The sequence below is a fragment of the Mus pahari genome, chromosome 5 (assembly GCF_900095145.1).
Source record: "Mus pahari chromosome 5, PAHARI_EIJ_v1.1, whole genome shotgun sequence".
Taxonomy (NCBI): Eukaryota; Metazoa; Chordata; class Mammalia; order Rodentia; family Muridae; genus Mus; species Mus pahari.
In genome coordinates, this window is record NC_034594.1 from 64,536,162 (window position 1) to 64,549,184 (window position 13,023).

The 13,023-nt window shown below is 57.2% G+C and overlaps 1 protein-coding gene across 1 annotated transcript; it reads right to left on the reverse strand.

Moving 5' to 3' along the window:
* Nucleotides 1-2,712: 2,712 nt before the first annotated feature.
* Nucleotides 2,713-11,001, reverse strand: Ecel1 (endothelin converting enzyme like 1). The gene is made up of 18 exons (XM_021197659.2): nucleotides 10,907-11,001; nucleotides 9,108-9,992; nucleotides 8,459-8,527; nucleotides 8,222-8,332; nucleotides 8,041-8,133; nucleotides 7,749-7,873; nucleotides 6,893-7,115; nucleotides 6,367-6,465; nucleotides 6,054-6,128; nucleotides 5,821-5,924; nucleotides 5,529-5,587; nucleotides 5,400-5,451; nucleotides 4,710-4,777; nucleotides 4,423-4,547; nucleotides 4,087-4,152; nucleotides 3,601-3,696; nucleotides 3,232-3,308; nucleotides 2,713-3,091 (listed from the first exon to the last, which is right to left on the reverse strand). The coding sequence occupies exons 2-18, from the start codon at nucleotides 9,891-9,893 to the stop codon at nucleotides 2,992-2,994; spliced, it is 2,328 nt and encodes a 775-aa protein (XP_021053318.1). The 5' UTR covers nucleotides 9,894-9,992; nucleotides 10,907-11,001; the 3' UTR covers nucleotides 2,713-2,991.
* Nucleotides 11,002-13,023: the final 2,022 nt, after the last annotated feature.

A 13,023-nucleotide genomic window follows, 5' to 3' on the forward strand; every position in this document is an offset into this window, starting at 1 on the left:
TGTGTCTGTGTCTGTGTGTGTGTGTGTGTGTGTGTGTCTGTGTGTGTCTGCGTGTGTCTGTGTGATGTTTATATGTACATGCATAGGGGTATGGGGAATAGAAAGGAACAGACTGAGACCTGAGACCCCTGGAATGTATTAGAAGATCCTCACTTCTAATACATTTGCAATAAGGTCCAAGCAATTTTTAAAACATATGACACCTAGGGTCTTTGGCACTGGGGCACACTCTGGGGTGCTAGACATCTGGATCAGCTCACTAGGTCAACCACAGGGGTATAGAGACCTAAATCTGGTCCTCTCTGAATGGGTTAGAGCAGCCTGGGCCTCGGTGGCACCAGACAGTGGCCCTTAAGGGTGTCACATGACTCTCAGCGTCACCAAGCTGGAAATAAATCCATTCATCTTCAGGATGTCCCATCAGGCACCTTTGTAGCTTCAAATCCTCCCCTACTTGTTCAAAGGAATATCTCCCACCAAGCTGAGAAGTATCCCAGAATCCCTGGCCATGAGGTCCCAGAAGTGAGCTTATACTCGTGGACCATACCTGGCAGCCATGATGGGGCTAGACCTAGGTGGGATCCTATAGATGCTGCACTGGAGAGGGAAGAGAGGGCAGTCATGTGTGGGTCACATGTGGCAGTGAGCTAGTATTAGGGGCACTCTTTACTCCTATGCTGCTAGGAGCCCAGAGAGGGTAACTATCTCCCCCTGGCCACACAGCAGTAACTTCTGGGCTTTAGGGCCAGTCACAAAGATAGATGGTGGAATCAGATTCATCCCAGGCAGCTGATTTCAGAGACTGTTGCCGGGGTAGAAGCGCATCCCTGGACGCGTGGACATGCAGGTAAGCTGGAGCACAGTGAGAGCCCCTCGGCTCCTTTATTTCCCTGCTAGTAAATGCTCAGTGTGCTGTTAGGAGTGTACCTGCTGTGCAGATGAGCTCAGTGGAGCCAGTCCCCTCACTACCCTTCTGGGCTCCTAGACTCCTGTCATGATGGCTGGGAAGGGCCTTCACACTGCACAGATGCCCCACCCCACCCCCAAACACCACAGAACCTAAGGCAGGGGCGTCAGTGTTGTGCTGGCCTTACGTGAGCCCCTCCACCTCAGGAGACCTAATCAGTCCCCAGCTCAGGCAGCAGAGAACAGCCATGGCCTCTGCTGTATGTGGTTCCCTAACAGAACGTGTATGGGAAGAGTCTAGACATCTACATGCAAGAGGACTCGGAAGCCAGCAGGCGACCTGTTACCATGTCCGTGTCTTTTGTTCAAAGAGTCTACCTGCAACAACAGTGTGGGAGCTAGTGGGTGATATGGGGCCCTCAGACGACCTGCTCTGGAACAGTCTCTAGCTCAGGAGAGTCATGTCTTCTCCCAGAACCACACCGATGTCCTCAGCAGGGTCGGGTTGTAGTGGGGAGAGCTGGCCTGCCGCCCTGAGGCCTTCCTGAGCTGCATCCACAGTGGCAGAAGGAACTGGACGTCACCTGGGGAATCTTGGTAGTGACTTGGAGGCTGGGTCTTCAGCCCTAGTTCTCCCCATACCCAGACTAGAAGGGTGAGGTGAGTCTAGGACATGGGGCGGTCTCAGACATCAGGACCCTAAAATATCTCACAGGTCAAGGTAAATGTCCTTTGATCCAACTTCCCAAGGGGCATGGTAACATGTACTCAGCCCAGGTGAAAAGTTCTAGAAACCATTCCTGTGTGGGACTCACCTCTAAGGCGCATGTCATGAAAATGTCCCCGCCAAGCAGTTCTGAGCTGGGCTGCGTGCCCAACGCAGTCTTTCCCAACACCTGGGACTCCTCTGCAATCACCATAGACTAGGAGGGAGACTGGCCTCCTAGACTGGCCACTCTGGGGGCTCCTTCTCAGAGCCTGCTCCCTCATCAGGGCCACGCTATTGTAGCCCAAGCTGAGACAGTTGGGACTTTTTAAATGTCACCTGAAGCTGGAGACCCTGGTCAGACATTCTCCGAGCACACCAGTCAGCACTGGGCTGGTAAAAGACTGCCGTGGTGAAGTGGAGATGGGCCATTGAAGGAAAAAATAAAATAAAAAAGAACTACCTGGGAGGAAAGGCGGTGCCCATTGGCTTCCTTCCTTATACACACAGGGACTGTCAGGCCTGCCCAACACGGCGCTCTTCTCACCTGGTACCACCCCCATGACTGGGCGGCGCCAGCGGGCAGCCCAGGAAGAACCCCTTCCACCACTGGTTGTGTCTGGGGGCCCCTCAGCTAATTGCCTACCACTGCTTAGCTCACATAGCATCCCCCCCTCCAGACTGTGGAAGGTCAGAAGCTATGAAGGCTGGCTCCACGTCAGTGGAACCAGGGGCCCCAGTCACCTTCCCAAAGGAGAAGCTGACATCGAGGCCTGGCCGGAACACTTGGGGGGAAAAATGGGCTTTCCACTGCCAGCAAGTGCCTGTGTCACAGGCCACAGGACTGCACTGTGCCCTAGAAGGGAGTTCCTTCATGGCTGTGGGAGACAGGGAGGAAGGTGATCTGGGTAGGGAGGAAGCAGTCGTTAGCAGAGAGGCGAAACAGAGGGAGCCACAATGTCTCTCCAGGATCCCAGCTATGCTGTAGGGCTAAGCGTCCCACCCAGAGGGACCCTCCATCTCCACTTGTCTGGAGGCCATGGCTATATATAGTACACCAGCTTTATTGACCAGACTTATCAGCAAGAACACATCAGTGGGACCTGTACAGTCCAGCCCAGTAGGGGGTCTAGCTGCCTAGAGCCAGGTGTGGGGACCTCGTAGTTGCCCCTTAAGTGCCCCCCAGAACCTAGCCTTACCCCTGCTCCAGGCCCTCGCTCAAGTGAAGGACTGCAGGGGGCGGGATGACAATCACATAAAGGTTGGAAAGGAAGATAGACCCAGAGCAGGAAGCACGGGGCTCATGTTGCCCCACAGCTGGTAGAGGTGATCCGTGCAGGGCAGTGGGGACGTGCAGGTAGACAGGCAGACAGCCAGGCTCACCACACAGAGCACTTATGGACGGGGTTCATGGGAGAATCCTTGGGACAGTGGAAGGCCCGGCCGAATTCCTCAAACTGGGACACGCTGCCCAGGACCCTGGGGTGGGGGGAGAGTCCTCAGCAGTGTGGGCTTCACTGGCCACCCTGTCACTACTAGGTTGACCCCTGTCCCTTCTCGTCCCTCTGACCACATGCAGACACAAGGAGGGGACTGCCCAGCAAGGCAGACGAGCCTACCGGTAGTGCTCAGGCGCGTGCTTGTCTGTCAGCACCTGCAGGTAAATGGACTGTGACCGTCGCTTGATGCACCAGTTCTGGGGCCAACAGGAAAAGAGAAGAAGAGGAAGAAATGGAGTCAGGTGTCTACTGCCTGTTCTCTACCCTTTCCCCACCCTTAGGCGCCAGCAGAAGCCATGGGCCATCTCACCTCCGAGAGGACAGGCGATAGATAGATGGATGGGTGGATCAATGGATGGATGGATGGATGGATGGATGGACAGGCTGAGCCCTGGAGACACTCATGTGAGGCCAGGCTGAGACTGAGCACGGACTCGGTGATCCCTTCTCAGCCCCTCCAGACCCCTATCCAGTCTCCATCCAGCTCACCTGCGCAAAGGCAATGAAGAAAAGCTGGTTGTGTGTGTACTTGAGCCGGTGCAGCGGGTGCTCTGGGCCATGCTCCCGGACCCACTTCTGATAGGCCTGTGGGTGTGGAGAGCAGGGAGTCGCTGTGGCCAACTGCCTGTGCTGCACTGGCCTCTTCTCCATCCTTCACTCAGTCCTCCTCCCAGAAGGAGACTCGCCCCTCCCCCACCAGCCCCAGTTCTGTACCATCCATTCTGTATTCCCTGCCTGTCCAGCTTTCTACTCTGGCCCGTTGATCCCTCAATAGTGCCACCTCCTCCAGGTAGTCCTCTTTGTTCTCCCAGTAAGGTGGTGCCTGTTTATTTTTTTTCTCCCCCTCCTAGGGGACCCCAGCCTAGGCCAGAGCATCAGCAGGACGGGAAGGGATGGGCTGTATTCCTAGTCTGGGGTTTTCATCAGCTCCCATCTGTCCCCCAGCAAAGACAGAGAGGAGGCTGGGTAGCTCACATAGTAGGCCAGCTTGAGGCCTCCCATGTCTGCGATGTTCTCGCCAAGTGTGTGCTTCCCGTTCACCTGCCGAAAGGAAAAGGGAGAAGAAGCTGCACGGGCCTGCTGGCCTCCCACCGATCAGGCTACTCTGAGCTACTACTGCCTGTTCCCGCTTCCCAGGGAATTCAGGAGAAGCCTTTTCCTCTCCTCACCCCTACTATGTGGCTGTATATATACACGGGAACCGAGAGCATGTGTGCAGGTACTCTATTTCACGTATGTGCACATGAGCATGCATGCTTTCAGTTTGTGGCCAGCCAAAGGGGCAGTGGAGGCAAGGGTGGAAGGTCTCACCCGCTGGTTATAGACGGTGAAGTTGTCATAGAGGCGAACGATGCACTCGGCCTTGCGCAGAAAGTGGCTGTAGGAAGTCTCAGTCCACCAGTGCAACAGGTTTCCTGAGCGGTCATACTGTCCCCCTGTGGCCAATGGCAATCCACCACACTAAGACCACGAGTCACCCTAAGGCCAGGCTGGACACTAAGCCCCTCCCCTCTCACCAGCCAACCACAGCTCATCCTCCATGACTCCTCCCACTCACTATCCGTCCTCCCCCTCCCCAAGACCCTCTCACGCCTTACCCCAGTCGTCGTAGCCATGGGTCAGTTCGTGCCCAATGATGGTGCCAATGCCCCCGTAGTTCAGAGACCTGGACCCACAGCAGTGGGTTAAACCCTAGCCCTCACCCACTGAGAACCCCACATTGCTGCCCAGGCCCCTATTGCCCCTGGCAGATGGCCAGGGAGGCCCCCAGAGATTTATGCATCTCCAAGGTCCTCGGCACGTGTCCCCCAACTTCCTTATAGACTCCGTGAAAGGGACCAGTGACCCATGTCCAGCTGTGTTTTGGGAACTAACAACTTACAAGGTTGGTGGAGGCTGTGTCTTCAAGGAAGCAGGAAGGAAACTGAGGCACAAACTTGAGGACTAAGCTTCCTTCCTTATCACTATGATGCCCCACTCTTGAAACAACTAACGGGGCCCAGGGTGGGTAAATGGGGTATGCTAGTTGGCTTTAGCTGTAAGCTTGGCATAGCCTGGCATCATCTGAGCTAGTGGAGGATTGCCCAGGTCGGATTGGCCTGTGGCCATGCCTTTGAGAGACTGTCTTGATTGGTGACTGAGGTAGGAGAGCCCACTGTGGTCAGCACCATCCCTAAGCTGGTGGGCTTGGGATGTATAAGAAAGTTAAACAAGAGCCAGAGAGCCAGCCTGACCCCTGCAGGCAGGGCTGATGCACCCAGCTGCGCCCTTTAAGTCTCCTTACTTACTGTGGGAAGTCTGGGTCATACAGGGTGGGCTGCAGGATGCCAGCTGGGAAGACTAGGAGAAAGGCATGGTGAGTGGGAAATACCTCCACTCCCGGGCCCACCCGGACAGGGCAGGACACAGCTCCTTACCCATTTGATTCTTGTTGGGCAGATAGTAGGCGTTGAGCGCCTGCGGAGGGAGGAGCCACCTGTGTGAGGAGGACAGCGTCACCTGGGGGGGTACCCGGGACTCCCCCCAGGAGCCCCACACCCTAGCTTCCTTCAAGGTGGTCCTGGCATGCCAGCTAGCTTAACAGTGCATTCTCTGGGCTAAGCCACCACCTTACTGCCCTCTCTCTTGTTCACGCAGGCCCGTGTTCCCAGCATGTTCTCTCCTCCCTCGTGGCCCTCCTCCTTCCCCAGCTCAGGGCTGGGCACTCACGAGGATTTGTCCACCTCCTGTCGAATCTTCTTAACAGACAACTGGATACTGAATCGGATGCTGTTCAAAATGTTCTTGAAGTAGGTCTTCTCGTGGACCTCGAACTGTATGGGGACGGGCAGGGCTCAGTCATGAGCTGGGGCAGGGCCAGGCCCTTTCCTCGGGAGCCATGAGTTCTCCAAGTTTGGCGGTGGGCTTTCCTGGGGCCTGAAGGCAGTGAAATCCTAGCCTACCTCATATTCTTTGTCTACAGCCTCAGGTTTCAGCAGGAAGTCTGGATAGCCGACCATGACCATCATGTACTGGAGCTGCAAGTGAGAGATCAGGGCAAGAGCCCCAGAGCCTCAGAAGACAGTCTCCCACAGGCAAAAAAGGGGAAGGGGGCTCCAGGCTAGCATGGGTCTGGAATGGAGGGAGGACAGACCCAGACCAAGTCCATAAAGGCATCTCTGTCTCCTCCCCCTCATTACCCCCAGTGCCTGATAACCAGCGGGCACTCAAACAATATTTGTGGCACCAACAACTGGGACTCGGACCCTATCTCACCTTGGCCCGAGCAGCTGCCTTGGTCTGAGCATCCATCCAGTCCAGCTCCTCTAGGCGCTGGCCCAAGATGTACTTGATATCTTCCACCAGCTGCTGCACCTGCAGGGTCAGAAGTCAGGGATCAAGGGTCAGCTAAGGAAGTCTTAGATCCGCACACACACACACACACCCAGCACCTGGCACCACAGGGATTCCTATCATCTATACAGGGCACACCGTGCCGGGCACCAAGGAGAGACATGGGCAGTAGGGACAGCAAGCTTCCCCCTGGAAGAGAAAACCATTCCAGCACAAATCTATACAGTCCTAAGGTCATGTCCGCGAGCATGGCTAAGAATGACCCTCAGGGGAAAGACAGGACAAGACACCTACAGCTGACTACGTGCAAGCATCCCAGAAGAGCGTCCTAAAGCCTCAGAGACAGCTAAGCCCCTCTACCCAACCTGGGCCCTGCGCCACAAAAGGATCTGTGAGACCTTCCATTCTCCACATTGAGCACCCCACCCTAGACCCACGGCAGCCTGACCTTGGCTTTACTGGCAGCTGAGAAGTGTTCGTGTACAAAGAGGGCACCAAGAGCCATGCCAAAGTGGCGGTTGGCCTGGCCCAGGCAGACTCGGGCCAACTCCTGGGGCTTGTCATTGCCCTCCATCTCTTTGGCCAGCTCATGCAGTGCCTCACGGAATGGTGGGGACAGGTGCTCACTCAGAACCACCACCACACGCCACACTAGGTAGTTGTGCAGGATCCTGGAGGCCAGGTAGAGCAGGGGGTTGTCTAGTCAGATGTGTATGCAGATCATCACAGTCCTACCCACCTGAGTCCCTAGGGCTCAGTACGCACCCTGCCCCACTAAGAAGGAGAAAGAGATCAATTTAGATATGCAGAAATCAATTTGAAATGTCCCAAGCCCAGAATATGATCTCGCTACTAGCAAGAGCCATTAAGCCTGGCCTTGATGGACCAGCATTGTTTCCCAGTTACTCTTCGGTGTGGGACACAGAGTACTCAAAAATTCCTTGGTGGCTTTCTTTTCCTTCCCTGGATGTACAGGGACTAGCAGGATTCCCCCCCCAAGGATCTACCCACGCGCAGTATGACTTCAGCTACATATCCCTTAGTGAAGTCCAAACTCTCAGCCTCACCATCCCAGGAGGTAAGGGCAGTTCAAGGGGATCCCAGCCTACCCAGGCTCCCACAGGGCAGGTGTGAGCACATGACTGGGGGATCTAGATTTCCCTACCAGTGCTCCCACCTGCCTCCTGCTCTGTGGCTTCAGCAGAGACAGAGTTTACAAAGGTCACCAAGTGGACAGCTCTAGGGTGCTGATGGGGGGGGGGCGGGAGGTGGGGCAGGGAGGCTTAGAGCATCTGCAGCCTCACCTTCGAGGTGTGGAGCGGATGAGCTGGGACACCTGCTGCATGTAGTCCGTGGCCAGCAGCACCACCTCCTCCTCCTCTGAGAAGTCCTCCTGGAAGATCTGATCCAGCAGCCACTTCCACTGCAACTGTAGCGCCAAAGGCAGGGGAGCAACAGGAGACAACAAAGGGGTCAAAACGGGGGGCAACAAAGGCTCGTGGGCATTGAGGGGCATGGAAGAACTCGGGCATACCTAAAGATGGTCAACTGCCCCGCCCCCATCATTACCCATCCACCAGGTCTGGGAACACTCACATGGGGGGTGATCTTCTGCAGCTGCCCCAGAGTCACTTTGTTGTACACGGAGCTGACATCACGACGGAGATCATCATATTCTGACACAGAGATCTGGAGTGGAGACCAGATAGACCCAGGCCTGACCTATGTTCCCCGGCCTTTATCCAGGTCCTGGAGGCTCCCAGCCCCTCCTGCTCACATTGGCCAGCCTCTGTTCCAGCTGAAGGATCTCCTGCGCCTTCTGCTCCACAGCATCCGCTCCCAGTAGTCTGAGCAGACGCTCCATGAACACCCTGTATGCGGCCAGGATCTAAACCAGGACAGGAGCTCTTTATGGGGAGGGAGACACCAACACACCCCACTCCCCCCCTGCGCGCGTGCAACCCTCCTTCTGGGGCTCTTTCCTTCCCAGAAGCCCCAGCCTCTGCCTAGGCACCTTTTCACTCTCCTCGTCTTGTGCTAGGTACAGGGTTCTCTCTGGCAGGGTGAGTCCATCCTGATCAATCTGGGGAGGAAAACAGGGACCCCGGGTCAGAAGTGCACGGCCAGTTTTCCAGCGTTTCCACTCAAATGTCAAAGAAGAGAAGACGGACGAGTCAAATACGGATCTGTCACAAGCTCCGGGAGCATGAAAACCAACCCCTCCATCCATCCAGAGAAGCTAGCTCTTAGCCCAGCCTGAAGATGCCCTGGAGAATGCGCCTTTCACTCCTTCCCCAACCGCCTTCACTTTCCCCACCTGTAGGGACACCGTGGGGCGCTATACTGGGAGTTGGAACCTCTGGAATTCCTAGCCAACCCTAGCCTTTCAGGGCGATTGCCCGCGGGCTACCACTCCCCGAATCCCACCTGCCTGAGGGCTGGGAATTGCGGCTCCCGCAGCTCAGCTAAACACAGCAATTACTCCAGGGAAATTACTTGCGCCCTCCTCCCGCGCTCTGCCCCTGCGCGCCCCGCTCCTCCCTGAGCCCCTAGCTGTCCGAACCTGTATCTCTTTCGGACGCGGGATGGAGCATGGGGCACACCGGGCTGAGGATGCGGGAGGTCTCAGGTGGGTCTCAGGATTGTCGGGGGGGAACACTCACACGGATGACGTAGCGCGAAGAGTTCCTGTCGTCCAGGCTGACTGTAAGCGAGAAGAGCGCGGCCGCGCTGTACACACCCTGTGCCTTGTACAGCAGTCGGTTGAGGTCCCAGCGAGCCGCCCCCGGGCGATCGGCCGCGCCGCCCAGGTCCCAGCCGCCGCAGTCCTCAATGACCTCGAGCATGGGCCGCGGCCCTAGCCTCTCGATCTCGCGCATGTCGAGGCACGAGCGGAAGAAGGCGCGCACCTTGCGCTGCGCAGCGCCGCCGGGGCCTCCGGCGGGTCTCGCAAGCAGGCGCCGCAGACGCTCCTCGTTCTGCTCTCCGATGGCCGCGATCGTGCCGTAGGTGAGCTTGTCGTCGGGGATGGCGTGGCGCCTCAGCCAGCCCCCGCACGCGAACGAGTAGAAGTCCTGGCACGGGTCGATGCTGGCGTCCAGGTTGGCAGACAGGAAGCGGGCGGCGCGTGCGAAGGCCTTGCGCTCCGGGCAGCCCTCGGGACAGGCTCCGCCACCGCCCGCCGCTCCTGGGCCCAGGTATTTGAGCGCCAGCATGGCCGCCAGGATGGCGCAGAGGCCGGCGGCGAACACCAACCCCGACAGCAGGCACACCTCGCGTCGGTTCCAGCGGGGCAGCCCAGACCGGGACCCGCTAGCACTGCGCCCTGAGCCCCTCGGAAAGCCTGGAGGCAGTGAGGTCCCTCGAGCACCCCCGGTGCCACACCGGCTCACGTACTTGACTTCCTGGAACTCATCGTAGTGCGCTGTCATGGAATACGGGGCCTCCATTGTGCCGAGGCTTTGGCTGCAGACCCCTTGTTTGGTCAGTTATAGGCTGCTTCTGTCTGCGGGCTTTCCGGTCGGCGCCCACATGGCCCTCGGTCGAAGCTGTAGGAAGGGAACATTAGCAGGCTCAGAGATGCCCTAGAAAGTGAGGGGACCCAGAAAACAACGTGTAGGAGTTAGTTTAAGAAGATGGAGGCCACCTGGGATCCACAACCAAGGATCCAACTTCACTCCGCCACCCAAGAAAGAAGGGTTCAACAGCTCTTACTGGAATAGTAGCCTTTAACCTGCCTTCCCAGTTCTCCACAAGCTCACCACAGAGTTAAGAATGCCCGGACAAAGAGCACCGGGCACTAAGTGGGGGGCTTCACTGACAACCTGTTTCCCTTCCTTTCTTGCCCATCATCCGCTCCAGCCAAGCCAGGTGGGGGAGGGGGAAGCAGAAACCGGAGAAAGGAGGTGTGGTCAGGGGCGCCTCTCTGCGGACCCTGAAGCCTCCTTCATTTCTCCGAACTAAAGAGCGATCAGGCACCCAAACTTCGTCCTCGGGGAAGTCTGCAGGACCACTCTCAAGCCACCCTCTGGCTGTTTCTCTTCAATGGCCCCAAAGCCCACCAGTCTCTTCCCCAAGCAGCAGCCCTCTCCAGTCCCCATCTTTCCCCCACCCCAACCCCCAACCCCGACGGCCCAGATGGAAAACCAGAGACTGGTTTCATCATTTGCCATCCATCAACGCCCTGGACCATCCCTGTCGTCAACAGGTTCTCCCCAGAACCCAAAGTTGGGAGAAGTTTCACCCCCTTTGGTGCGCCAGCCCTGAGCTCAGAGTCTCTTGCGTCGCGCGGCGCAGTCAGCGGAGCTTGAGAGCCGAGTCCTGGAGTCGCAGCCGCAGCCGCAGCTGGAGCCAGAGCCGGGAGGACAGAGACAAAGCCGAGAAGCTCAACTCGGCAGCCGCGGTGGCCTCGGAGGTGGCTGTGATGATGTCCTCGGAGGCGGCGGACCCGAATGACACTTACCCGGCAGGTGCGCGTCTGGGCCGGGCGAGGACCGAGGGAGGGGTCGGGAGCAAATCCCGGCCTCAGCTGGAGCGGAGCTGGGCTGGCTGCGGCTCTCTTCGTGCGCCCGCCGCCTCTGCCGCCGCGCCGCGCCGCCCGCCAGCCCCGAAGGAGGGGGCGCGCCGGCGGCTCCACCCTCCTTCTCCCGCCCCCTGCACCCCTCCTTCTCTCTGCTTCCCTCTGGGCTACCTGTCAGCTCCAGCAGTGCGGAGGTGGGGATGGCGACCGCCGAGATAACGCTCCTGAGAGTGATGCACCAGCTTCTGGCTCCAGGACTCCAGAGTCCAGATCTGTCCTGGGAGGAGGAAGCACGGTCCCTTCTGATGAGGTTCCTCCACTTTGAGCCACCTACCAGTCTGTGGTAAAGGGGCTGAAGCTGGAGATTTGGAGGTGAGAGGGTCGTCTGGGCCGAGCCCTCAGAAGCTCAGCCCAGGGAGGACTCCGATGGGCAGGTGAAGAGCCTGTATCTGGACCAGCACTCTGCCAGGCGCCATCAGCACCGGGACTTCTTTGTCCTTTTAACTCCTGCCTGCTCCACCTGGGTTCTGGTTGGTGCTAGACCCTTTACCTAGCTCTCCTGGGGAGGCTGCAAGTAGAGGCTGAGGCTGTGGCCTCCTCAGCCTTAGGTTTTCCTGACATCATTGACAAGAAGTCCCAGACCCACATAGAAAGGCCAAGAAAAGGATGTAGGATGGGGAGAGGGAGGAATCTTGCTCCACTTTCCTCACGGGACTACACGGGGTGAGTTTGTCCAGTCTTCCACCCCTTCTGGTTGGCTGTACTAGCTTTTTAAATGTTGGGGACCTCGCTCCTTCCAGGAGATAGAATCATCTCTCCACTGTACCCACAGGGTGAAGCCCACATGTGACAGAGACCTGGGAGCTTTCTGAAGGACTGGTACTGTTTCAGGAATCTGTTTCCTCTGCCTTGATTTACCCATCTCTTCTGGTGTCCCCAGCAAAGGATCACACAGCCCCAGCAATCCCAACCCTGTGGCTCCAGCCTGCAGCCCTGGCCTAAGCAATGTTTCAGACATTGGTGAAGACGCACATGATGGCACCCACGTTGAGGTGGGACTGAGGAGAGGGGCCGGGCTGCCATCCCGTCGCCATCCCGTCGCCATCCCCTCCGGATGTTCTTCGGTCAGCTACCCACTCACTAGCCTTTAGTTGCCCCCTCTACCACCCTCCTGCCTCTCCAGTCTGTCCATTTCTAAGTCCCGCTCTCAGGACTGTCCTTCGTTCTGACCACCCTAAGGCCCTCTTCTGCCCCATGCATTCTTCTCAGGTCCAATTAATTCTACTGAGGAGCGATGGAATTACGCAAAATGCCGTGTTTCCGTGAGGGGGGGAGGGGAGGGCAGGGCGGTGGCAGAGTGGCTCTTTGTGCTTTTAATCTGCATTTTCCCCTCAACATTCCATCTCCAGGAGGATAATTTTCCAGCCTTTTCAGGACCTGATTGGTATCATTTCTCCGGCAATGACAGCTTTTATTTTCCCCTGAAATGAATGCCGTGAAATTTCCAAGAAATATAAAAATGGATATTGTCTCAAGGAGCCGACTACTCCGACAGCAAGGCTCAGAGGCAAACATGCTTCCCCGGGGACTTTTCACTGCAGCCACAGGAGGATGGGGACCCTGGTCCTCGGTCCCTTTATTTGCTACTCTCCTCTGGGGTCAGTCCTTGGATCTCTTCTGGTCACCACTCACACACTCAGCTGCCATTGATCCATTCATCGTCTCCCGGCCAGGCGAAGTGGGCCTCTCCAGCTGCCTGTTCTGTTCAACATCTTATCCTTCACGCTGAGCCCTGAGTGCAGGACCAGGGTCAGCTGAAGTAAACTTAGAATTGGGTCCTTTGACCATTAGGTCCTTGTCACCTTGACATGCCCTGTGGTCCGGCTGTCCATAGAAAGGGTCCGGAGTCCCACCCTTACTCTCTCCTGCCTATCCTGCTCCATCGATCTCTGAGGTTCTCGGAGATTCTCCTTCAGTTGCTTTGTGCTCCCAGATCCGACAAAGGTTAGAGCGACAGGACCCTGCCATTTCTAGCTGAGTCCAGAAGAACCCCAAATGAG